The sequence below is a fragment of the Pristiophorus japonicus genome, chromosome 1 (genome assembly GCF_044704955.1).
Source record: "Pristiophorus japonicus isolate sPriJap1 chromosome 1, sPriJap1.hap1, whole genome shotgun sequence".
NCBI classification, from domain to species: domain Eukaryota; kingdom Metazoa; phylum Chordata; class Chondrichthyes; family Pristiophoridae; genus Pristiophorus; species Pristiophorus japonicus.
In genome coordinates, this window is record NC_091977.1 from 225,639,268 (window position 1) to 225,666,501 (window position 27,234).

At 45.8% G+C, this 27,234-nt stretch overlaps 1 protein-coding gene across 2 annotated transcripts in view; it reads left to right on the forward strand.

Annotated features, from left to right (window-relative positions):
* Positions 1-27,234, forward strand: part of pgm5 (phosphoglucomutase 5) — a 296,274-nt gene that overhangs the window by 244,252 nt on the left and 24,788 nt on the right. For both annotated transcript variants that reach the window (XM_070887138.1, XM_070887148.1), the window contains 3 exons: positions 12,150-12,285; positions 16,512-16,695; positions 25,512-25,646. In XM_070887138.1, coding sequence (XP_070743239.1) covers positions 12,150-12,285; positions 16,512-16,695; positions 25,512-25,646 — 455 coding nt within the window. The remainder of the gene's footprint in view (positions 1-12,149; positions 12,286-16,511; positions 16,696-25,511; positions 25,647-27,234) is intronic.

Consider the following 27,234-nt stretch of genomic DNA (forward strand, 5'->3'; position numbering starts at 1 on the left):
AATCCCCTGGACCTGATGGCTTGCATTCTCGGGTCTTAAGAGAAGTAGTGGCAGGGATTGTGGATGCATTGGTTGTAATTGACCAATATTGCCTGGATTCTGGGGAGGTCCCAGCAGATTGGAAAATTGCAAATGTAACGCCCCTATTTAAAAAAGGAGGCAGACAAAAAGCAGGAAACTATAGACCAGTTAGCCTAACATCTGTGGTTGGGAAGATGTTAGAGTTCATTATTAAAGAAGTACTAGCAGGACATTTGGAAAAGCAAAATTCGGTCAGGCAGAGTCAGCATGGATTTATGAAGGGGAAGTCATGTTTGACAAATTTGTTAGAATTCTTTGTGGATGTAACGAACAGGGCGGATAAAGGGCAACCAGTGGATGAGGGGTATTTGGACTTCCAGAAGGCATTTGACAAGGTGCCACATAAAAGGTTACTGCACAAGATAAAAGATCACGGGGTTGGGGGTAATATATTAGCATGGATAGAGGATTGGCTAACGAACAGAAAACAGAGAGTAGGGATAAATGGTTCATTCTCGGGTTGGCAATCAGTAACTAGTGAGGTGCCGCAGGGATCAGTGCTGGGACTCCAACTATTTACAATCTATATTAACGACTTGGAAGAAGGGACTGAGTGTAACATAGCCAAGTTTGCTGACAATACAAAGATGGGAAGAAAAGCAATGTGTGAGGAGGACACAAAAAATCTGCAAAAGGACATAGACAGGCTAAGTGAATGGGCAAAAATTTGGCAGATAGAGTATAATGTTGGAAAGTGTGGCTTTGGCAGAAAAAATCAAAGAGCAAGTTATTATTTAAATGGAGAAAGATTGCAAAGTGCTGCAGTACAGCGGGACCTGGGGGTATCTGTGCATGAAACACAAATGGTTAGTATACAGGTACAGCAAGTGATCAGGAAGGCCAATGGTATCTTGGCCTTTATTGCAAAGGGGATGGAGTATAAAAGCAGGGAAGTCTTGCTACAGCTATATAAAGTATTGGGGTCACACCTGGAACACTGCGCACAGTTTTGGTTTCCATATTTACGAAAGGATATACTTGCTATGGAGGCAGTTCAGAGAAGGTTCACTAGGTTGATTCCGGAGATGAGGGGGTTGACTTTTGAGGAAAGGTTGAGTAGGTTGGGCCTCTACTCATTGGAATTCAGAAAAATGAGAGGTGATCTTATCGAAATGTATAAGATTATGAGGGGGCTGGACAAGGTGGATGCAGAGAGGATGTTTCCGCTGATAGGGGAGACTAGAGCTAGAGGGCATAATCTTAGAATAAGGGGCCGCCCATTTAAAACTGAGATGAGGTGAAATTTCTTCTTTCAGAGGGTTGTCGATCTGTGGAATTCACTGCCTCAGAGAGCTGTGGAAGCTGGGACAGTGAATAAATTTAAGACAGAAATAGACAGTTTCTTAAACGATAAGGGGATAAGGGATTATAGGGAGCGGGTGAGGAAGTGGAGCTGAGTCCATGATCAGATCAGCCATAATCTTATTGAATGGCGGAGCAGGCTCGAGGGGCCATATGGCCTACTCCTGCTCCTATTTCTTTTGTTCTTAACTGGCTTATAGTTTCCTGCTTTCTATTTCCCTCCTTTCTTGAATAGGGGCATTACATTTGCGATTTTCCAATCTGATGGGACCTTTCCAGAATCCAGGGAGTTTTGGAAGGTTACAACCAATGCATCCACTATCTCAGCAGCCACTTTTTTTAAGACCCTAGGATGCAAGTCATCAGGTCCAGAGGATTTGTCCACCTTCAGTCCCATTAGTTTGCCTAGTACTTTTTCTCTAGTGATAATGATTGTTTTCATTTCCTCCCTCCCTTTTCCCCCCTGATTTTCTACTATTATTGGGATGCATTTAGTGTTTTCTACCATGAAGACACATACAAAATATTTGTTCAAAGTCTCTGCCATTTCCTTGTTCCCATTATTAATTCCCATGTCTCATCCTCTAACAGACCAACATTTATTTCAGCTACTCTCTTCCTTTTTATATCCTTGTCGTAACTCTTACAGTCTGTTTTTATATTTCTTGCTAGTTTACTCTCATAATCTATTTTAGTCATGCTTTGCTGGTTTATAAAACTTTCCCAATCTTCTGGCCTACCACCAATCTTCGCAACATTGTATGCCTTTTCTTTCAAGTAGATACCATCCTTACCTTCCTTAGTTAGCTCAGGTGGTGCATCCTTCTCGTAGTCTTTCTTTCTCAATGAAATATATCTTTCTTGAGAATTATGAAATATCTCCTTAAATGTTTGCCACTACTTATCTACCATCTTACCTTTTAATCTATTTTCCAAGTTCATTTTAGCCAACAATGTCTTCATACCTTTATTTATTAGGTTTAAGACACTAGTTTCAGACCCAAGTTTCTCACCCTCAAACTGAATGTGAAATTCTATCCTGTTATGGTCACTCTTCCCTAGAGGAATCTTTACTATGAGGTCATTAATTAATCCTGTCTCATTAGAAGCTGCACATTCTTTGTCTGGTGTTCAGATGCTGAGGATCCGGTTGACAACAGTGCACATATTGCTTAATATTTTATGTGCCACATCTCAGACAATCCTTTCTGGGCCTACTACTGATAGTGGTCTTATTCCCAACCAAATACTTCCAGAATCCTGCACAATTCTCTTCAACATCAAGCATGTGTAGAAAAAGGAACAATAGGGAAATTACATTGTCTATTTTGTATTATTCTAAATGTTGGTGTTGCATTCACTTAGGGTGGCCTATAGGCACTGAGCTGAGCCTCTAATTCTGCCCTGCAATTGCATATAAACAGTTTCCACATGAGCCTCCTCCCGCCCCTCTTCATCTCACCCCATTAACAAATCCTACTATTCCTTTCTCCGTCATGTACTTATTTAGCTTCTAACCACTCTCTGGGTAAAGAAGTTTTCCCTGAATTCCCTATTGGATTTATTAATGACTATCTTTTATTTATGACCACTAGTTTGATCTCTACGGCAAGTACAAACATCTTCTCTACTTCTACCCTTCATAATTTTAAAGGTCTCTATCGGATCACCCCCTCAGCCTTCTCTCTTGTAGAGGAAAGAGCCCTAGCCTGTTCAAACTTTCTTGATAGGTATAACCTCTCAGCATCCTTGTAAATCTTTTTTGTACATTCTCCTGTGCCTCTATCCTTTTTTTTTGTAATATGGAGACAGAACTGTACACATTGTTAACACAGTGAGTTCAATACAGAGCAATGCAGGTGGTTTCGATCTCCCTCCAATTTGCCCACAAGGACTCCGATGGATTCCGTCATTTCGAGTCCACCCCAAAATAAGTGGGTTGCTGATTCTATTCTTACGACACTAAATGGGAAGCAGAAATGCTTCTCTCTGAAGCACCATTTTTAAGTGCCCTTCAATAACAGGTGTAGACAACACTTACATATGTTTTACATCGTGCAGTTCCTTGACATTAATTTACATCAGCCATTTGATATGAAACAGATCCTATAATGCAGCCTGGCGTGAAGACGCAAATATGTTTTCTATAAAAAAAGGTTATCCTAATATAAACCTGCTGATACAAGCATTAATTCTACTTCAGATGAACTCGAGGTATTCTTCGTTAACTTCTCCACAGAAGATGTCCTATTTCTATTCATCTCCCTTCACCCATGAATGCAGGATAGATTAAGCATGCTCATGATTGCTCTCATTGCTGGTCCTTGTTTTTGATTTCACTGCTTTTTCTCCTGCTGTTGAAGGTGGAGTGACTTATGCTCTGGTTTGGCCTCTTGGCATCAGCAGCCCCTGGTTCTGTCTAATATGTCCTTACTATACAGTACAAATGCACACGAGGCCCATACTTGAGAGAAGGTCACTCTGTGACCAGTAACCTTTATTAGCCAGCACTGAAGTACAGAAGGTGGGTGGAGCTTCCCCTTTTATACCTGAAAATCCAGGTTAGGAGTGTCTCCAACAAGTTCACCACCTAGTGGTCAGTGTACTCACAGTGTACAACTTAGGTCAGTTTATACATGGGTTACAATGACAGTAGAATACATGACACTGTCCATTCTTTGTAATTGAGTTTAGTTGTCAGCCATGGCACAGTGGGTAGCACTCTCACCTCGGAGTTGGAAGATTGTGGCTTCAAGCCCCACTCCAGGGACTTGAAGCACATAATCCTAGGTTGAATCTCTAGTGCAGTACTGAGGGAGCTCTGCACTGTTGGAGGTACCATCTTTTGAATGAGACATTAAACCAAAGATTTGGAGTTTATTTTTAGTTTTAAAGCAAAATGCATTCGCACAATTTTAGCCCCCCTCCGCCTAAAGAAAACAGTCTAAGCCTCACGATGGTTAAAATGCCAGTGAACTGGGCATTGAAATTGGTTTCTCCAGAAACAGAACATAACTCAATAATATTGAACCACCTGTGTTAGGAAGCTCCTAATCCTAGGAAACGACAGGGAGATAAAGGATTGTGACAGAAACATGCCCTGCTGGTCAGGTGTTTAAGCAGAATGTGACTAAGGTAGGCTTTTGCCGGACTCATAAGGTTACAATAGCACCCATGGCCTTCAAAGGCCCTGCCAAAAGTGTGAAGAGAATTGTGAGACACACGCGACAAACCATATTTTAGCACCAAGCTCTTTCAACTTCTATAGACTGTGACTTCTTCAAAGTTTTTGGTGGCTGTGATTTCTTGGAATGTGAGATCAGCTTCCCATCACCTATCTGCTCCATCATCAAGATCGCTGCTTCCACCTCTGTAACATCGCCCATCTCCGCCATAGCCTCAGCCCATCTGCTGCTGAAAACCTTATCCATGCCTTTGTTATCTCCAGATTTGACTATTCCAATGCTCTCCTGGCCAGCCTCCCACCTTCCACCTTCCATAAACTTGAGCTCAACCAAAACTCTGTTGTCCATGTACTAACAGCAACAAGTCCTGCTCACCCATCATCCCTGTGCTCATTGACCTACATTGGCTGCTGATGCGGCAACGTCTCAATTTAAAAATTCTCATCTTTGTTTTCAAATCCCTCCATGGCCTTGCACCTTCCTATTTCAGAAACCTCCTCCAGCCCTACCCTGAGATCTCTGCACTCCTCCAATTCTGGCCTCTTGCTCAATTTTCATTGCTCCACCATTGGTGGCCGTGCCTTCAGCCACCTATGCTCTGGAATTCCCTCCTTAAAGCTCTCCGCCTCTCCACCGCTTGCTCCTCCTTTAAGACGCTCCTTAAAACCTACCTCTTTGACCGAGCTTTTGGTCACCTGTCCTAATATCTCCTTGTGTGGCTCGGTGTCAAGTTTTGTTTGATAATCGCTCCTGTGAAGTGCCTTGGGATGTTTTACGACATTAAAGGCGCTATATAAATGTAAGTCGTTGTTGTATTAATCAAAGAAGATTATCTATGTGGTTAGCTGAGTGCAAGATCTAACATTGAAATTCTTTTCACGAGGAGGCCCGAGCTAGGAGCTAAAGATGTTTGTAGACAAATGATTGCGTACAGATTTACAATCATACAGTGGACTGATTGTGGTCGCACGACACAGTATCAGCCTATGCTAGATCACGTGCCTTTCAATGAAATAAATTGCCATTGGTTTGTGCAGAAGGTGCAGCATAGCCGTGTTACAAAGGTGGTATTAGTACAAAATGCAATCAAAGATATTATTGTTTTGATTGAAAAACCAAAGTCATCTTTAATGTCTGTTACAGGTCAGGTATAGAAAGAATCGTTAAACAGGCTAATGGAATGTTGGCCTTTATCTCAATGAGGCTGGAATACAAAGTGGAGTAAGTTATGCTTCAGCTATACAGAGCCCCGGTCAGACCCTATCTGGAGTAGTGCGTTCAGTTCTGTGCACCGCACCTCAGGAAGGATATATTGGCCTTGGAGGGGGTGTAGTGCAGATTCACCAGAATAGTACTGGGGCTAAAAAGGTTAAATTATGAAGACAGGTTGCACAGACTTGACTTGTATTCCCTCTGTTGTGTATGGAGAAAGAGTCAGACTGAATACTGTGAGCTCAAAGTAAAGTGTGACCGTAGTCTTTTATTGCAAGTCTGCAGAGTGCCTCTCCAAACTGTGCAGCCTCCTTAAATACCTGTGCTCCCAAGGGATGATGGGATCCCTTGGGACTCCAGGGGATGAGCCCTCTGGTGGCTGTACAGAGTAAATACAAGTCCACATATATAACAACACTCCCCCGCCCAACCCCCAAAGTCAATAGTGCAACTATTTACAATGTGAATCGATCTGGGACCCTTCTTCTCCTGGTTGATCGTCGTGGTGTGAAAGTTGGTGTTGTTGAATCATTTGTTGGGCCCTCGCTGGGCTGCTGTGCAGCTGGCCTTGCTGGGCTGCCTGGTGTGTTGGGCCCTGTAGGGCTGCTGTGGATGATGGGTTCTGCTTCGTGGTCAACCGTGGTGCCAGTTGCCACTGGTGTGGATGTTGGAGGGATCAAAAAAGGTAGGGTCCAAGGTGGGTTGCTCAGGATAGTCCGTGAATCTGAGTTTGATTTGGTCCAAGTGTTTCCGGTGAATGAGTCCATTTGAAAGTTTGACACAAAACACCCTGCTTCCCTCTTTGGCCACGACAGTGCCGGGAAACCACTTGGGATATTGTCCATAATTTAATACAAATACAGGATCATTGATTTCAATCTTGCGTGACACATTTGCGCTGTCATGGTATGTACTTTGTTGAAGCCGCCTGCTTTCCACCTGTTCATGTAGATCAGGGTGAACTAATGAGAGCCTTGTCTTAAGTGCTCTTTTCATGAGCAGTTCAGCAGGTGGGAACCCAGTGAATGAGTGGGGTCTCGTGCGGTAGCTAAGCAGGACTTGGGATAGGCGAGTCTGCAGTGAGCCTTCAGTTACCGTCTTCAAGCCTCGCTTGATGGTTTGCACTGCCCTCTCTGCCTGACATTGGATGCTGGTTTAAACGGGGCAGATGTGACATGTTTGATTCCGTTATGGGTCATGAATTCTTTGAACTCAGCACTGGTAAAACATGATCCGTTGTCGCTCACCAGGACATCAGGTAAGCCGTGAGTGGCAAACATGGCCCGCAGGCTTTCAGTAGTGGCAGCGGACGTGCTAGCCGACATTACCTCACATTTAATCCACTTGGAGTACGCATCTACAATCACAAGGAACATTTTACCCAAGAACGGGTCTGCATAGTCGACGTGTACCCTAGACCACGGTTTGGAGGGCCAAGACCATAAACTTAGCGGTGCCTCCCTGGATACATTGCTTAACTGCAAGCATATATTACATCTGTGAACGCAGGACTCTAAATCCTCATTGGTACCGGGCCACCACACACAGGATCTGGCTATTGCTTTCATCATTACGATGCCTGGGTGGGTATTGTGGAGGTCATTGATGAAGGTATCTCTGCCCTTCTTGGGGACCACTGCTCGATTGCCCCACAGAAGGCAGTCTGCCTGTATAGACATTTCAGCTTTGCGCCGCTGGAATGGCTTTATCTCTTCCTGCATTTGCACTGGGACACTGGACCAGCTCTCGTGAAGCACACTGCTTTTGACTAGAGATAATAAGAGGTCCTGGCTTGTCCAGGTTTTGATCTGCTGGGCAGTGACGGGTGATTGCTCACTCTCAAATGTTTCCATAACCATGGCTAGATCTATGGGCTGCACCATTTCCACCCCTGGGGTGGGCAATGGCAGCCTACTGAGAGCATCGGCGCAGTTTTCTGTGGCGGATGGCCTAGTTGTATGCGGACAACGTGAGCGCCCATCTCTGGATGCGGGCCGATGCGTTGGTATTTATCCCTTTACTCTCGGAAAACAGGGATATAAGTGGCTTATGGTCAGTTTCCAATTCGAATTTTAGCCCAAACAGGTATTGATGCATTTTCTTTACCCCATAGAAACACGCTAATGCTTCTTTTTCAATCATGCTGTAGGCTCTCTCAGCCTTAGACAGACTCCTGGATGCATAAACAACCGGTTGCAATTTCCCGAAATCATTAGCTTGTTGCAATACACACCCGACGCCATTTGACGACACATCACATGTTAGTACCAAACGCTGACATGGATCATACAACACAAGCAATTTATTTGAGCATAACAATTTTCTCGCTTTTACAAAGGCATTTTCTTGGCTTTTGCCCCAAACCCATTCGCCCCCTTTTCGTAGTAAGACATGTAGTGGTTCTAGCAGTGTGCTGAGATCCGGTAAGAAGTTACCAAAGTAGTTCAAGAGTCCCAGAAACGACCGCAGCTCCGTCACATTTTGCGGCCTCGGTGCGTTCTCGATTGCCTCTGTCTTCGTGTTGGTGGGCCTGATGCCGGCCACCGCAATCCTCCTTCCCAAGAACTCCACTTCAGGCGCCAAGAAAACGCACTTCGAGCATTTTAACTTGAGCCCCACGCGGTTGAGTCGACTAAGAACCTCCCCCAAGTTCTACAGGTGCTCGACTGTGTTCCGACCTGTGACCAAGATGTCGTCCTGGAAGACCACGGTGTGTGGGACCGACTTCAGTAAACTATCCATGTTTCTCTGGAATATCGCCACAGCTGCTCGGATTCCAAACGGGCATCTGTTATAAACAAAAAGATCTCAGTGTGTGTCGATGCAGGTGAGGGCTTCGATGATTCCTCCAGTTCCTGCGTCATGTAGGCTGAAGTCAGATCCACCTTCGTGAGTGTCTTTCCTCCTGCCAGCATTGCAAAGAGGACATCGGCCTTTGGTAGTGGGTATTGATCCTGCAGGGAGAAACGATTGATAGTTACTTTGTAATCGCCACAGATTCTGACGGTGCCGTCTCCCTTGAGGACTGGGACAATAGAACTGGCCCACACGCTGAACTCGATCGGGGAAATGATGCTCTCTCTTTGCAGCCGGTCTAGCTCAATCTCTAACCTTTCTCTCATCATGTACAGTACTGCTCTCGCTTTGTGATAGAGGGGTCGCGCCCCCGGAATTAGATGGATCTGCACTTTTGCTCCTTGGAATTTCCCGATGCCTGGTTCAAACAACGAAGGAAATTTGTTTAAGACCTGGGCACACGAAGTGTCGTCAGCGGGCGATAGCGCTCGGACGTCGTCCCAGTTCCAGCGTATCTTTCCCAGCCAGCTCCTGCCGAGCAGCCTGGGACCATCGCCCGGTACCACCCAGAGTGGTAGCTTGTGCACCGCTCCATCGTAGGAGACCTTTATGGTAGCACTGCCGATTACAGGAATCAGTTCTTTCGTGTAAGTTCTTAGTTTTGTGCGAACTGGAGTTAAGACTGGCCTTGAGGCCTTGTTGCTTCACAACCTTTCGAAAGTCTTTTGCCCATGATGTACTGGTTCGTGCCCATGTCCAGCTCCATTGACACTGGGAGTCCATTTAGTTTAACATTCAGCATTATCGGGGGACAATTCGTGGTGAATATATGCACCCCATATACCTCTGCCTCCTCTATCTGAGGCTCTGGTTCATCGTGATCCTCCGTGGATCTGTCCTCCTCTGCCACCTGGTGGTTTGCAGGTTTAACAGGCTTTGCAGCTCGCCTGCACACTCGCTGGAGGTGTCCCATTGTTCCATAGCCCTTGCAAACGTATCCTTTGAATCGACATGAATGGAAGTGATGATCACCCCCGCAGCGTCAACAAGATGTTAATGGCCTTGTATTCACCACCCTTAGACATCTGCGGATGGGCAGTTGCAGGTATGTGTGACCTGCCCTGTACGTTGCGATTCTAAAACAACATCACTTTGTTCACAGTACTTGTAGCAGCACTTGTGTGCTGAGAGATTTGCTTAGTATTGTCACTGGTGGCAATGAACGCCTGGCTATCGCTATGGCCTTACTCAAGGTTGGGGTCTCTACAGGCAAAAGTTTGCGAAGTATAGTTTTGTGGCCAATGCCAAGTACGAAAAAGCCTCTGAGCATGTGCTCCAAATGTCCTTCAAATTCGCAATGTCCTGCAAGGCGTCTTAGCTCGCAACATAACTCGCCACTTCCTGGCCTTCAGACCTTTTGTAGGTGTAGAACCAGTACCTCGCCATCAGAATGCTTTCATTCGGGTTCAGATGCTCCCGGACCAGTGTCCACAAATCATCGTGTGACTTCTCTGTGGGTTTCACTGGAGCAAGCAGATTTTTCATGAGGCCATACGTTGGTGCCCCACAGACGGTGAGGAGAATCGCCCTTCGTTTGGCAGCGTTCGCTTGTCCTTCCAGCTCATTGGCCACAAAGTGTTAGTCGATTCGCTTCACGAAGGTTTCCCAATCATCTCCCTCCAAAAATTTCTCCAGGATGCCCACTGTTCTGTGCATCTTTGGGTTTGCTATCTGTATCTCGTCGCCAGTTGTTGTGTATGGAGAAAGATTCAGACTGAACACTGTGTGCTCAAAGTAAAGTGTGACCGTAGTCTTTTATTGCAGGTCTCCAGAGTGCCTCTCCAGCCTGTGAAGCCTCCTTAAATACCTGTGCTCCCAAGGGATTATGGGATCCCTTGGAACTCCAGGGGATGAACCCTCTGGTGGCTGTACAGAGCAAATACAAGTCCACATATATAACACCCTCGAATTTAGAAGATTAAGTGTGAACTGATCAAGGTGTTTAAGATGATTAAAGGATTTGATAGGGCTCCTCAGACCCACCCCATTCCTCCGTGCCCCCGCACCCTGTGCCCTCCCCATGGGGGGCCCCATGCCTGCTCACGTCTTTCCCGTGCCCCTTCCCCATGCCTCCTCCACCTGTGTTCCCCTTGCCATTGTTCCCCTCCCCTGTCCCCTCTCCCTTGTGACCACTCCCCGTGCCACCTCCCCCTGTACCCCCTCCCGTGTGCCCCCTGCCCCTGTGCCCCTCCGCTGTGTCCCCTCCCCCTGTACCCCCTCCCGTGTGCCCCCTGCCCCTGTGCCCCATCCCTGTGCCCCTCCCCTGTCTCCCCTCCCCCTATGCCCCTCCCCCTGTGCCCCCTCAGCCTGTTCCCCCTCACCCTGTTCTCCTTTCTCTGTGCTCCTTCCCCCTCTACCCCCTCACCCTGTTCCCCCTTCCCTGTGCCCCCTCCCCCTATGCTCCCTCCCCTCTGCCCCCTCACCTTGTTCCCCCTCACCCTGTGCCCCCTCCCCTGTGCCCCCTCACCCTGTTCCCCCTCACCCTGTTCCCTCTCACCCTGTGCCCCCTCCCCTGTAACCCCTCACCCTGTTCCCCTCACCCTGTGCCCCCTCACCCTGTGCCCCCTCCCCAGTGCCCCCTCACCCTGTTCCCCCTTACCCTGTGCCCCCTCCTGTGTGCTCCATTCCCCTGTTCCCCCTCCCTTGTGCCCCCTCCCCCATGCCCCTTCCCCCTGTGCCCCTCAGGCATTTCCCCTTCCCCCTGTGCCTCCTCCCGCGTGCCCCTTCCCCCTGTGCCCCCTCAGCATTTCCCCTTCCCCCTGTGCCCCCTCCCCCTGTGCCCTCTCACCCTGTTCCCCCTTCCCTGTGCCCATTGTCCCCTGTGCCCCTGCTTGTCCCATGCACGCCCTCATTCTAGCCAAAAATGTTAGATATCGACCATATCGTCATTTCAGATTGAACAAAAAACCTGCCGTTTGTTGGAGTAATTATTTTGATAAATGTAAATCACCCACAGCCAGTTTATTAAATAGATAATTTATCCCTAAACCAGGAAACACAGACTTTAAACGAAGAAGACATAATTCTTGTTGAAAACAACTGAGTTGGACAGTAATGCAATGTGTCTCTGATTGACTTTGTTGCTATTCCTTCTACTCGTGTTGCTTGGCTAAGTGGTGTTTGTATTTGCCAGAAATATATTAACAACAGAAGTTTCACTAAGTGTGTTCGAGGTTAAATACTTCAGACACTCAGAGCCAGAGGGGAGATGAGGTGAATTTGTTTTTACGCAGCAAGTTGTTGTGATCTGGAATGCACGGCCTGAAAGGGTGGTAGAAGCAGATTCAATAGTAACTTTCGAAAGGGAATTGGATAAATGCTTGAAAAGGAGAAATTTGCAGGGCTATGGGGAAGAACAGAGGGAGTGGGACTAATTGGATATCTCTTTCAAAGAACCGGAACAAGGACAATGGGCCAAATGGCCTCCTTCTCCCCCATATGGTTGTATGATTCTACTCCAGCAGTTAGAGGAAATACAGTATGGCACGCAATAAATTATTTTGTCTGTCCCAGGGTCTGATCACATTCGAGAGAAGGATGGTCTCTGGGCTGTGCTTGCATGGCTATCAATTATTGCAGCTCGCAAACAGAGTGTGGAGGAGATCGTGAAGGACCACTGGGCCCGGTTTGGTCGGAATTACTACTGCAGGTGAGATGAGCGTCTATTCTGGGACACATTTTGATATTGCAACTGAGGCCGTGACTGACGGCTGTCAGATGTGCTCATCCCTGAACTGTGAGAGACCCTCCAGTCTTGAGAGTTTCCACAGTCTACATTCCCGATGGATTGGACTGCCAATCATTGGACCATTAATGGAAGGAGGATCCTTTACTGGCCTGTGCTCTATCCCACCCAATTGTCCAGTAACCACAGGTTCCTGGGGACAGATCCAAGAAGATCTCCCCCAATGTTCCAGGGAATATATTACACTGACCACTGGTCCACATTATTAAAGATTATTGAAGTACACAAACATATGAAGCAAGAAATAACTTAAATTTATACAGTGCCTTTCATGACCTTTTTGAAGTAGAGTCACTGTTGTAATGTAGGGAAAGGCGGCAGTCAGTTTGTGCCCAGCAAGATCCCACAAACAGTTATGTGATAATGACCGAATAATCTGTTTTTTTAGTGATCTTGGTTGATAGATAAATATTGGGCCCAGGACACCAGGGAGAACTCCCCTGCTCTTCTTAGAATTAATGCCTTAGGATCTTTTCCATCCACCTGAGAGAGCAGACGGGGCCTTGGTTTAACATCTCATCTGAAAGATGGCACCTCAGATAGCGCAGCGCTCCCCCAGTTATGATCAGATTGACTTATTTCAATCCTTAAAATTTGCATAATGACATTGAAAATATCGAATCATAAGTCATCTTCCTTAACGCAAACAGAATGGTCTCTCCACACTTTGTTCTCCTGCCTAGAGCACCTCCTCTCCCTGCAGTCTTCCCTCTTTTTCTGAGTCTATCCAACTGCCTGCCCAACATCCTGCTTTTTCTTAAAAAAACCTAACTCCGCTGTCAGCATTTAATCAAACTGATGACCCAACCACCCCATCTGCCCCCCCACCACACGTGAAATCTGGCGGCCTAACTTGGCAGTGACCCCTGGTGAGCTCACATAAACAAAGCTGTCAGAGCAGCAATGATCACTGGAATGTCAAACTAGCTTTCCTTATCACCAGTACGCTAGTTCAGAAACTCATTTATACTATGCTGTGACATTGAGCATCACCACTGCAGGGTAGTTCCAAGCTGGATGTAACCTCATAGAATTACATTACATAGAATATACAACACAGAAACAGGCCATTCGGCCCAACAGGTCCGTGCCGGTGTTTGTGCTCCACACGAGCTTCCTCCCACCTTATCCACATAATCTTCTATTCCTTTCTCCCTCTTGTACTTATCTAGCTCCTCCTTAAATGCATCTGTGCTATTCATCTCAACCGTTCCTTGTGGTAGCGAGTTCAATGTTCTCACCACTCTCCGAGTAAAGAATATTCGCCTGAATTCCCTATTGGATTTATTAGTGACTATCTTATATTTATGGCCACTTGTTTTGGGCTCCCCACAAGTGGAAACATCTTATCTACCCTACCCTTTCATAAATTTAAAGACCTCTGTTAAGTCATCCCTCAGCCTTCTCTTTTCTAGAGAAGAGGGCCCAGCCTCTTCAGTCTTTCCCGATGGGTATAACCTCTCAGTTATTTTTTTAGACCTTCTCCAGTGCTTCAATATCCATTTTATAATGTGGAGACCAAAACTGTTCACAGTATTCCAAGTGTGGTCTAACCAGAGTTCGATACAAGTTTAACATAACTTCGTTGCTTTTCAATTCTACCCCTCCAGAAATGAACCCCGGTGCTTGGTTTGCTTTTTTAGAATGTCCTTATTAACCTGCATTGCTACTTTTGGTGACTTGTGAATCGTACCCCTAGATCCCTTTGCGCCTCTATCCCGATTTACACACTTATTTTCCAAGGAGTAGGTCACCTCCTTATTGCTCCTACCAAAATGCACCACTTCACACTTATGTACAGGTGCAACGTCCCGAATCCGGAACTCCGAAAACCGGAATCGTCCGAAAACCGGCCACTTTGCGCATAGCTGATGGGGTCATCTGGAATCTGGAATTATTGTCCAAAAACCGGACATTTTTGAGGCAAAACCCAAAATCCGGCACGGATTCGGTCAAGGATTCCAGATTTCGGACAAGAAAACTGAAATCCGGAATCCTCGACCGAACCTGTGGCGGATTTCAGATTTTGCAGGAATTCGGGCCTCGCCGCTCAAAACCCGGCACGGATTCAGTCAAAGATTCCTAATTTCAGACTATTGATTTTCTTGTCTGAAATCCAGAAAAACCCAAAAACCGGAACGAATTCGTTCCCGAGGATTCCGGATTTCGGACATTGTAACTGTATATTGAAATGAATTTGCCCGATGAAAGTTGGAGATTTTTGGGCAGTGACCAGATGAATTAGGAGCTCCACTTCAAACTAAACATGGACAGAAGAAGAATGGGGCACAGATGCAAAGTATTAACCAGCAAATTTAGGCTTGATGTCAGGAAGGTTTTCTTCATACAAAGGGTGGTCAATGGACTTTTGGGTGGAGTAGTGGAGCAGGAAACCTTGGAAGCAATGTGATGGGGGTCTATAAGTCCTTTGGATGGTTGACCTAAGATAAGCTGAATGACCTTCCACATCTGTCTCTGTCTTAGCATCTGTATTTAAAGCCTGCTGATATTCTAATGGTTTTCTACATCTGTCTCTGTCAAACCTTCCAAATCTGAGACCACCACCAGCTAGAAGGACAAGGGCAGCAGGTGCATAGGAACACCATCACCTTCAAGTTCCCCTCTAAGTCACACACACCGTCCTAACTTGGGATATATATCGGCCATTCCTTCATGGCGCTGGGTCAAAATTCTGGATCTCCTGATGCAATAATATTGTGAGAGGAGCTTCAGCACACAGACTGCAACAGATCTCGAAGATGTCCCACCACCACCTTCTCAAGGGATGGGCAATACATGCCGGCCTTGTCAGCGACACCCACATCCCAAAAATGAGTAATAAAAAAAGAATCATCCGTACCTATAGCCCTCTGATATTATTTGTACAACTGCCTTTTGCCTCGGGCCTTTCCCAGTTGCTGCAAACTCTTTTTCTGTTTATAAGAACATAAGAAATAGGAACAGGAGTAGGCCATACGGCCCCTCGTGCCTGCTCCACCTTTCAATAAGATCATGGCTGATCTGATCATGGACTCAGCTCCACTTCCCCGCCTGCTCCCCATAACCCCTTATCCCCTTATCATTTAAGAAACTGTTTATTTCTGTCTTAAATTTATTCAATGTCCCAGCTTCCACAGTTCTCTGAGGCAGCGAATTCCACAGGTTTATAACCCTCAGAGAAGAAATTTCTCATCTCTGTTTTAAATGGGCGGCTCCTTATTCTAAGATCATGCCCTCTAGTTCTAGTCTCCCTTATCAGTGGAAACATCCTCTCTGCATCCACCTTTCATTCTTCTGAACTCCAATGAGTGGAGGCCCAACCTACTCAACCTTTCCTCATAAGTCAACCCCCTCATCCCCGGAATCAACCTAGTGAACCTTTTCTGAACTGCCTCCAAAACAAGTATATCCTTTCATAAATATGGAAACAAAAACTGCACGCAGTATTCCAGGTGTGGCCTCACCAATACCTTATATAGCTGCAGTAAGACTGTTCTGCTTTTATACTCCATCCCCTTTGCAATAAAGACCAAGATTCCATTGGCCTTCCTGATCACTTGCTGTAGCTGCAAACTATCCTTTTGTGTTTCATGCACAAGTACTCCCAGGTCCCGCTGTACTGCGGCACTTTGCAATCTTCATCTCACTAGTTACTGATTGCCAACCAGAGAATGAACTATTTATCCGGACTCTTTGTTTTCTGTTAGTTAGCCAATCCTCTATCCATGCTAATATATTACCCCCAACCCCGTGAACTTTTATCTTGTGCAGTAACCTTTTATGTGGCACCTTGTCAAATGCCTTCTGGAAGTCCGAATACACCACATCCACTGGTTCCCCTTTATCCACCCTGTTCGTTACATCCTCAAAGAACTCCAGCAAATTTGTCAAACATGACTTCCCCTTCATAAATCCATGCTGACTCTGCCTGACTGAATTATGGGGCGGACTGGTTGGGCCGGATGCTCTTTACCTTTCCGCCATTGTTTATTGTTCATAGGTTTATATATAACCTTCAGGGCTGCTGACCGAGGGCCATGCGGCTCTTTGTCGGCCGGCGCGGACACAATGGGCTGAAATGGCCTCCTTCTGCCCTGTAAATACCTATGTTTCTATGTTTCTATGAGTAGATTTGATTATGAGGAAGTTGATCCACGGGCAGCATTCTACTTGATGAGGGACCTTGAAGCTGTAATCACAGAACGATCGTTCCCAAGCCAACAATTCGCTGTTGGCAATCACAACTACACAGTGGAGAAAACAGAAAATTTTGAATACACAGATCCCGTGGATGGCATCGTAACCAGAAACCAGGTTAGAGGTCAAACTATTTTGCATGTACTCTCTTCTTAAGACTAGACTGCAGTGGAAAATTAGTGATTTTGTGTTAACCCTTCCAGGGAAAGAAGACAGAAAGAACTTGCATTTATATAGCGCCTTTCATGGTTTAGGACGCCCCAAAGTGCTTTACAGCCAATGAAGTACTTTTTGAAGTGCAATAACTGTGGTAATGTAGGATACGCAGCAGCTAATTTGCGCACCGCAAACTCCCATAAACAGCAATGTGCCAATGACCGGAAAATCTGTTTTTAGTGATGTTGGTTGAGGGATAAATATTAGACAGGATACCAGAGAGAGCTCCCCTACTCTTCTTTGAAACAGTGCCGAAAAAATCTACCTGAGAGGGCAGACGGGGCCTCAGTTTAACGTCTCATCTGAATGATGGCACCTCCAACAGTGTAGCACTCCCTCAGTGCTGCACTGGGAGTGCCAGCCTAGATTATGTGCTCAATTCTCTAGACTGGGACTTGATCCCATGACCTTTTGACTCAGAGGTGAGAGAACTAGCCACAGCTGATGAACGAAAATGTTTGCCTGACTGTTATCAGACTCTGCTGTAAGTTTACTCATTAAAGCAGCTTCTTCTGTGATCTGATTATTGTCTTATTTAAGCTCTTATGGGTCTCAAGAAACTATTTTCTATGGTTAGAAGTCATGCTACAGCTATATAAAGCTCTGGTTTGACTGTGTTCCATTCTGGGCATCACACCTTAAGAAGAATGTATTGGCCTTGGAGGAAGTGCAGCGTAGATTTACCAGAATGTTACCTGGACTCCAAGGGATAAATTATAAAGAGAGATTACACAAACTGGTGTTGTATTCACTGGAATTTAGAAGATTAAGGGGTGATTTGATTGAAGGTTTCAAGATATTAAAGGGAACTGATAGGATAGGTAGAGAGAAATTATGTCCACTAGATGGGGAATCTAGGACTAGGGGACATAGCCTAAATGTTAGAGCCAGGCCTTTCAGGAGTGAAGTTAGGAAACACTTCTACACGCAAAGGGTGGTAGACGTTTAGAACTCTCTTCTGCAAATGGCACTTGATGCTGGATCAATTCTTAATTTTAAATCAGAGATTAATAGATTTTTGTTAACCAAAGGTATGGGGCAAAGGTGAGTATATGGAATTAGGTCACAGGTCAGCCATGATCTCATTGAATAGCGGAACAGGCTTGAGGTGCTGAATGGCCTCCTCCTGTTCCTATGTTTCTATGTAACTAATGAGGACATAGATCAATAGAAATTTACAGCACAGAAAGAGGCCATTTTGGCCCATCGTGTCCATGCCAGCCGACTAAAGGCCGACATGGCCCTCGATCAGCAGCCCTGAAGGTTACATATAAACCTATGAACAATGAACTATAGCGGACAGGTAAAGAGCATCCGGCAAAACCAATCCGCCCACACAACTGCAATACCCCATGTATCGCAACATTTTACGCTCCAGCCCACCCGGAGCCATGCGATCTCCCGGGAGAGGCAAAAAAACAGGTAAAAATCCAGGCCAATTGGGGGAAAAAATCTGGGAAAATTCCTCTCCGACCCATCCAGGCGATCGAAACTAGTTCAGGAGATCACTCTGGCCATATTAGATTCCATGATGTACTTACCATCGTGTCTGTGCCAGCCAACAAGAGATTATCAAGTCTAATCCCATTTACCAGCTCGAGGTCTGCAGGTTATGGCACTTCAAGTGCACATCCAAGCACCTTTTAAATGTGCTGAGGGTTTCTGCCTCCACCACCCTTCCAGGCAGCGAGTTCCAGTTCCCCACAACTCTCTGCATGAACAAGTGTCCCCTCAAATCCCCTCTAAACCTTCCACCAACCACCTTAAACCTATGCCCTCTCATTATTGACCCCTCCACCAAGGGAACTAGGCCCTTGTTACCCACTATATCCAGGCCCCTCAAAATTTTATACACCTCAATGAGGTCTCCTCTCATCCTCCTCTGTTCTGAGGAGAACAAGCCCAACCTATCCAATCTATCCTCATAGCTAAGATTCTCCATTCCAGGCAGCATCCTCGTAAATCTCCTCTGCACCCTCTCTAGTGCAATCACATCCTTCCTATAATACGGCGACCAGAACTGCACGCAGTACTCCAGCTGTGGCCTAACCGGTGTATTATACAATTTAAGCAGAACCTCCCTGCTCTTGTATTCTATGCCTCGGCCAATAAAGGCAAGCATTCCGTATGCCTTCTTAACTACCTTATCCATCTGGCCTGCTACTTTCAGGGATCTGTGGACAAGCACTCCAAGGTCTCTTTGTTCATCTACACTTCTAAGTAGCCTACCGTTTAATGTGTATATCCTTTCCTTATTAGCCCTCCCCAGGTGCATTACCTCACACTTCTCTGAATTAAATTCCATTTGCCACTGTTCTGCCCACCTGACCAGAAGATTGATATCCTCCTGCAGCCCATGAGTTTCCTCTTCATTATCAACCACACAGCCAATTTTAGTGTTGTCTTCAAACTTCTTAATCATACTCCCTATATTCAAATCTAGATCATTGACGTATACCACAAAAAGCAAGGGACCCAGTACTGAGCCCTGCGGAACCCCACTGGAAACATCCTTCCAGTCACAAAAACATCCATCAACTATTACCCTTTGCTACCTATCGCTAAGCCAATTTTGGATCCAACTAGCCACTTTGCCCTGGATCCCATGGGCTTTAACCTGCGCGACCAGTATGCCATGTGGGACCTTATTAAAAGTTTTGCTAAAGTCCATATATACTACATCGCATGCACTACCCTCATCGACCCTCCTGGTTACCTCCTCAAAAAATTCAATCAGGTTAATCAGACATGACCTTCCCTTAACAAATCCGTGCTGACTGTCCCTGATTAATCCTTGCTTTTCTAAATGTAGATTTATCCTATCCTTCAGGATTTTTTCCAATAATTTTCCCACCACTGAGGTTAGGCTGACAGGCCTGTAATTACTTGGCCTATCCCTTTCTCCCTTCTTAAACAAGGTACTACATTAGCAATCCTGAGGAGTGCTGCCTCTCAGAATAAATCCTGTAATGTTATTTTAGAAACCAAAAGGAAAGGGTTAATATTTGTTTGAATTCCAAAAACCTATATATAATAGCTAACAAATTGTAAGCTGCTCCAGTTTTAACAATAATTATACTATCATTCCAGTATTTATTATAATTTATGCATCATTATAAAATATAGTGGAGCAACAATGCAGAGGAAAAGGCTCAGGAAATGTACTTGTGGTCTAATTACATCCTCCCTAATTGGGGTTTGTGGATTTAGTCTCGATTTCCCAACTTTTAAATCTACATTTTGTTCTTTGCCAAATATTTACATTTCATTTTATAAATGTCCCTGTGATGACACCATATGTAAAGGAGGGTGGTTGCAATGGTGCACTTGTTAAAAAGTTACTTTTACTAGAATGGTTTCAGGGTTGAGGGGTTATAGTTATGTGGATAGATTAAAGAAGCTGGCGATATTCTCCTTTAGAGCAGAGAAGAATAAGAGGCGATTTGATAGAGGTGTTTAAAATCATGAAGGGTTTAGATAGAGCAAATAAAGAGAACCAGTTTCCAATGGCTGAAGGAGATAGATTTAAGGTGATTGGCAAAAGAACCAATGGTGACATGACGAAAAACGTTTTTACGCAATGAGGATTTGGAATGCACTGCCCGATATGGTGGCGAAGACAGATTCAATAGTAGCTTTCTGAAGGGAATTGGATAAATACTTGAAGGAGAAAAAATTGCAGGGTTATGGGGAAAAAACGGGAGTGGGACTAACTGGATTGCTCTTCGAAAGAGCCTGCACAGACTCGATGGGCCGAATGGCCTCCTTTTGTGCTGTACTATTCTAAGATTCTATGATTCTACTCAGTGGCTGCTTGAGTCATCTTGTGACATGTGTTTGACCAGGTGTTCAAAATGATTAGGCGTTTCGATAAAGTAAATAGGAAGAAGCCGTTTCCAGTGGCAGAAATAAGTAGAGGACACAGATTTACGATCATGGGCAAAAGAACCACAACAAGTTGTTATGATCTGGAATGCACTGCCTGAAAGGAAGCAGATTCAATCGTAACTTTTGAAAGGGAATGGATACTTGAAAAGGAAAAATTTGCAGGGATATGGGGGAAAGAGCAGGGGCAGTGGGACTAATTGGATAGCTCTTTCAAAGATCCGCCACAGGAAAGATGGGTTGAATGGCATCCTTCTGTGCTGTAAGATTATTTGATGATTCTCTGATCCAGTCGAGATCCAGCTTCTGGTTGTTGCATGAGTCCGAGATACAATGTGTGAATGGGCACAAGTTGGCACGAAATTGGAAGCCTTGGAGGGAATGATGTTCAATGAGGTTGTTTCCCCTGGCTGGAGAGTCTAGAACTAGAGGGCATAGTCTCAGGATAAGGGACCGGCCATTTAGGACTGAGATGAGGAGGAGTTTCTTCACTCAGAGGGTTGCGAATCTTTGGAATTCTCTATCCCAGAGGGCTGTGGATGTTCAGTCGTTGAGTATATTCAAGACTGAGATCGATAGATTTTTGAATATTAAGGGAATCAAGGAATATGGGGATTGGGCAGGAAAGTGGAGTTGAGGTCGAAGAACAGCCATGATTTTATTGAATGGCGGAGCAGGCTCAAGGGGCCGAATGGCCTACTCCTGCTCCTAATTCTTATGTTCATATGTGGGGAAGTGTGAGGTCATCCACTTTGGACCTAAGATAGATCAGAGTATTGTGTAAATGTTGAGAAGCTAGGAATAATGGAGGAGTAGAACAATTTGGGGTCCAGTTACGGAAATCACGAGAAATTAGTGGACAAGTACAAAGAATAATTTAAAAGGCTAATGGAATGTTGGCCTTTATCTCAAATGAGGCTGGAATACAAAGAGGGGGAAGTTATGTTACAGTTGTATAGAGCCGTGGTCAGACCCCATCTGGAGCACTGCATTCAGTTCTGGGCACCATACCTCAGGAAGGATGGCCTTCGAGGGGGTGCAGTGTAGATTCACCAGAATTATACTGGGGTTTAACGGGTTAAATTACGAGGGCAGGTTGCATAGACTAGGCTTGTATTCCCTTGAATATAGAAGATTAAGGGGTGATCTAATTAAAATGATTAAAGGATTTGATGGGGTCAACAAGAGAGAAACTATTTCCTCTGCTGAGAGGAGTCCAGAACAAGGGGGCATAACCTTAAAAATAGAGCTAGGCCGTTCAGGGGTGGTGTTACAAAGCATTTCTTCACACAAAGGGTAGTGGAAATCTGGAACTCTCTCCTCTAAAAAGTTGTTACGGTTGGAGGGGTCAAATAAAAATGTAAAAACCGGCATGGATAGATTTTTCTAGGGTAAGAGCATTAAGGGTTATGGAATGTGGGCAAATGGAGTTAAGATGCAGATCAACCATGGTCTAATTGATTGGCGGAACAGACTTGAGAGCCTGAATGGCCTCCTCCTACTCCTATTAGAGAGGCCGCAATGATGTCTGGTGCAGAGGGAGCTGATTTTCTGGTGAGGGGGTGGAGGGGAAGGGGAAGGAGGGGTTATTTTAGTACAGTTGTTGAATTTTACTTGATATTTGGTCGCTGCTTTCATCCCTTCCGACATGGCTAGCTCTCTCAGGCAGCAGCAGGCATACAGCTTCTGGTTCTCCCAGGAGCTGACAGTCGAATACTTGTTGTAACAAAAGCCAGGCAGGAATCTTCACCCACCATGCTTGATTGGTACCCCAGCCACCACCTTAAACATTCACTCCCTCCACCACCAACGCACCGTGGCTGCAGTGTGTACCATCTACAAGATGCAATGCAGCAACTCACCATGGCTTCTTCACCAGCTCGTCCAAAACCTGAGACCTCTACCACCTTGAAAGACGAGGGCAGCAGGTGCATGGGAACACCATCACCTCCACGTTCCCCTCCAAGTCACACACCATCCTGACTTGGAAGTATATCACCGTTCCTTCATCGTCGCCAAGTCAAAATCCTGGAAATCCCTCCCTAACAGCACTGTGGGAGTACCTTCACCACAAGGACGGCAGCGGTTCAAGAAGGCAGCTCACCACCACCTTCTCAAGGGCAATTAGGGATGGGCAATAAATGCTGGCCTTGGCAGTGATGGCCACATCCCATGAATGAATTAAAAAAACGAGCTGGCAGATATCGATCACGAGGGGGTTTACGATGTTCATGGCTTTGGTAGAGATGGTGGTGTCGGGGTGAACTTGCTTGATCACCTTGTAGATGGAGTAACTCTCTCCTCCAGCTTCTCTGCTTCTTGCCACCCTTCATTGTCACTTTCTTGGCTGCTGCTTTGCGAAGTTTAGACCAAGCTCTAAAGTCAGAGACAGTTTTACTCTGGCCCGTCTGTACTCAACCCGACTCTGAATGTAAAAGGTGGAAAATGTTCCTCTCATATGAATGTAGGAATTTGCTGGGCAGGAAATGACCCCCACACCCCATAGTAGCTGGAGGGAGCATCATGACTCGACCCTTCCCTGCTCCCTCTCCCCCAACTCCACCACTTCCCCCCAGCTCACACCCAGCCATATAACATCCTGGGAGAGGCAAAAAAAAGAGAGAAAAATCTAGGGCCAAGAAGGGATAAATACTCTGGAACATTCCTCACTGACCCCCTCAGGCGATCAAAACCAGTCCCGGAGATCACATGATCTAACTCTAACCTTGATCAGCACAAATACTGTTCCCACAAGTGCACGTACACATTTATAAATATAGTTTGACTTACTTTTCCTCATAAGCTTTATAAACACACCCTCTTTCTGGACCATTTCATTTTCTCAATGTTACTTTCAGCCAACTTTTGAAGGATTTAATTTAAGTATTTGTTCATTCTAACTGAAAACAATGTGTCAAACGTAAATGTTTATATAATCAGTGAAAGCTTCAGGGAATTTTCAATATTTCTTCAATAAAAACATACTCCGACATTCACTAATTACAATTCTGGTGCATCCTTCTCTCTTATAAATGTTCCAGTTCTGTGCCAGCTGTGGCTCAGTGGGTAGCACTCTCATCTCTGTGTCATAAAGGTCATGGGTTCAAGTCCCACTCCAGAGACTTGAGCACATAATCTAGACTGACCCTCCCAGTGCAGTACTGAGGGAGTACCACACTGTCAGAGATGCCAGTCTGTCCTCTCAAGTAGGTGTAAAAGATCCCATGGCACTATTTCAAAGTAGAGCAAAGGAGTTCTCCCCAGTGTCCTGGCCAATATTTATCCCTCAACCAACATCGCAAAAGCAAATTATCGAGTCATTTATTACATTACTGTTTGTGGGATCTTGCTGTGCGCAATTGGCTGCTACATTACAATGACTACACCTCAAAAAGTACTTCATTGGCTGTAAAGTGCACTGGGACGTAGTGAGTGTGTGAAAGACGATATATAAATGTAGTTCTTTCTTTAATGTCTGCATCAGAATCAAAATCTCAGGTCATCTATTTTAGTGATGTTGGTTGAGGGATAAATGAAAATTGGGTGGTTTCTAGAACAGGCACTTGATGCACCATGTCAGCTTGACACTTGGTGGCAAGTGGAAAATCTAACCCCTTGGTGTCTATGGAGGTGACAGCACTGCCCAGTTAGGGTTACCAGTGGAGGTATTCCAGGAGGTTTCATCACATGACCTCCCACTTCACCAACGCGTTCATCGTCTCAGTGCCCCGCCTTCTCACGTCCAATTGGGCACAAACAGGTTTACCATTAGCTGATTGGATGCTTCTTGATTGCCAATCAAAGGACCTTTTTCCCCATCTCCAATATTTTCAGAATGAAGAAACAACATTCTTCAAAGGAGATGAAAAAAAAAACTGCTTTTTTTTTAAGTGTCCCTGTGATTTTTCTCCCGGGTCTTGCTCGCAGCAGTGTTCAGGAGTTAAGGGGCCGAAATTGCCCTCAGTGGGAAATTGGGGAGGGCATTTTGATTTATCCGGAAATTTACTGCCCGGCAGGAGCCAGAGGGAGGAACCAGAAAATTCAGCTCTTTAACTCCGACATTGCCTCCCAGCACTTTGGGGCGCTGCTTGAGGCAGAGTACGGGCGGGTTCGGGTCAGGAACAGGGTGGTGTCCATCAGTGCCGCGCGAAGCTGTCAGAGGCACCGACCGGTAGCGGCTGCGCTCCCGCGGGGCAATTTCCCCCATGGGGCGGTAAGGGGTCGGCGCGCCGGGCATGGCGGATGCACGAGGCGCGGCGGAAACCTGTTCCTGCCACCCCCAGCACGGGGGCAATTGCAGATGTGTCGGCCCTGCCGCCTGCCCCTGGTCGGAAAGGCCTTACTGCCCCATTACCGCCACATAGACGCAGAAACGGGCCTTAAAGAAGGAAGCAATTTCCGCCCCCTCCCCACCTTAATCTTTAATTCCTGGAGATTCCAGGACAATCCTGGAGAGTTGGCAACCCTGTGCCTGGTTTATCCATAGGTTGGATGCTGCCATCACCAGCTATGCTGTGAGGTAAATGAACCACGGGTAGGTGACCCGTTTCCAATCAGTGCTTCCTGTTGGAGCTGATATCCTGCGATTTGAGAATGGTATTGTCTGGGACTCTTCCTGGCCACTGTGTCTGATCTATTCTCAGCTGTCACACAGCACTGCAAGAATTCCAGCGATGTGTCAAGACAGTCACTGTCACCTCTTCCTTTTGAAACATCAGATCGAGCCACGCAGACAGATTTGGCTCTGTTACACATCAAGGCTACCAGTGGACACCCTTGCCCAGTAAAAAAGTGCTTTGTGGTGACTAAAGCCTTCAATTCTCTTCTCACAGGGGCTGCGGTTGACGTTCACGGATGGTTCCAGACTCATCTTTAGGCTGAGTGGGACTGGGAGTATGGGATCTACAATCAGGATCTACGCAGAGAGTTATGAGCGGGACCCCAGCAGGATCGACAGGGATCCACAGGTAACACGAGAGTTCAAGGTACAGGTTGTCGCATAGAGGATAACAGCTGGCTCATTGTTCAATCCAACATTTACGTTATGCCTTTAACGTAGAAATCAAATCATCCCATGGCACTTTACAGAAACGTAATCAGACAGAAATAGACACCAAGCCCAAGAAGGTGGCATTAGGAAGGACGCTTACATCTTGGTCAAAGAGGTGAGTTTTAAAGGGGGATCTTCACTAATGTTTCCACTACACTTTTGGAGGAGGAGGAATCTTTCAAATCAGCAACAAATAAGCACCAACTACGTCCATTAACACTTTCCACTGATATTTTACATAACAACTACTTTTATGCTAAAATTATCATAATAACTTGCATTTATATAATGCCTTTAATGTAGTAAAACATCCCAAGGCATTTCTCAGTAACGATTATTGGACATAATTTTGACCCCAAGCCACATAAGGAGACATGAAGACAGGTGACCAAAGGCTTGGTCAAAGAGGTAGGTTTTAAGGAACATCTTAAAGGAGGAGAGAGATAGAGGCGGAGAGGTTAGGGGAAGGAATTCCAGAGCTTAGGGCCCAGGCAGCTGAAGGAACGGTCGCCAATGGTGGCATGAAGGAACTTGGGGATGTGCAAGAGGCCAGAATTGGAGGAGCGTAGAGATCTGGGAGGGTTTCAGGGCTGGAGGAGGTTACAGAGATAGGTGGGGGGGGGGGGGGGGGGGGGGGGGGGGGGTAATTTTTAGTTTGTGCAGTACTATAAAATGGGCAATCAGTTTTGGCTCTCTAACAATGGGGGGGGGGATCCAAAAAAAACACAGAACATTCCTAAAACTTTGCCCACGCCACCACAACACAAGTCACACAAAAATTAAAATCAAAAAATACTCGCACTTACTTTTGTAGTATTTACCTTCCTCACCGCCCTCGGCATGGCTTCGCAGGCGATCATTGCAGCGCACCTCCGAGCGGACGGGTCAGGCAAGACGCAAAATTCACGCTAGTGTCGCAACCAGGGGTGTTGCACACCCAGCACAGCTCTTCTGGGCGGTGCTGCTCAGCGCTGCCACAAAACCCGACCGGAGAATCGCGGTGGGGCACCGGGGACCTCACCGCCGCCTTTCACGCCGCTCCGGGGCGAAACCCAGAGCGCAAAGGACCGGAAAATCCAGCCCCATGTGTTTACAAAATCAGAAAAGAAGTTCCAGTTATTATTCAGTTCCCCATTTTGACCATTCATAAAATCATAGAATCATACATTCGGCCCATCTTTGAAAGAGCTATCCAATTAGTCCCACTCTGCTGCTCTATCCCCATAGCATAGAATTCTTTTTCCCTTTTCAAGTCTATAATCCAATTCCCTTTTGAAAGTTACTATTGAATCTGCTTCCACCACCCTTTCAGGCAGTGCATTCCAGATCACAATAACTTGCAGATAAAGAAACGTTTCCTCATCTCCCCTCTGGTTCTTTTGCCAATTACGTTAAGTCTGTGTCCTCTGGTTACCGATCCTCCGCCAGTGAAAACTGTTTCTCCCTATTCACTCTTTCAAAACCTTTCATCATTTTGAACACCTCTATCACATCTCCCCTTGACC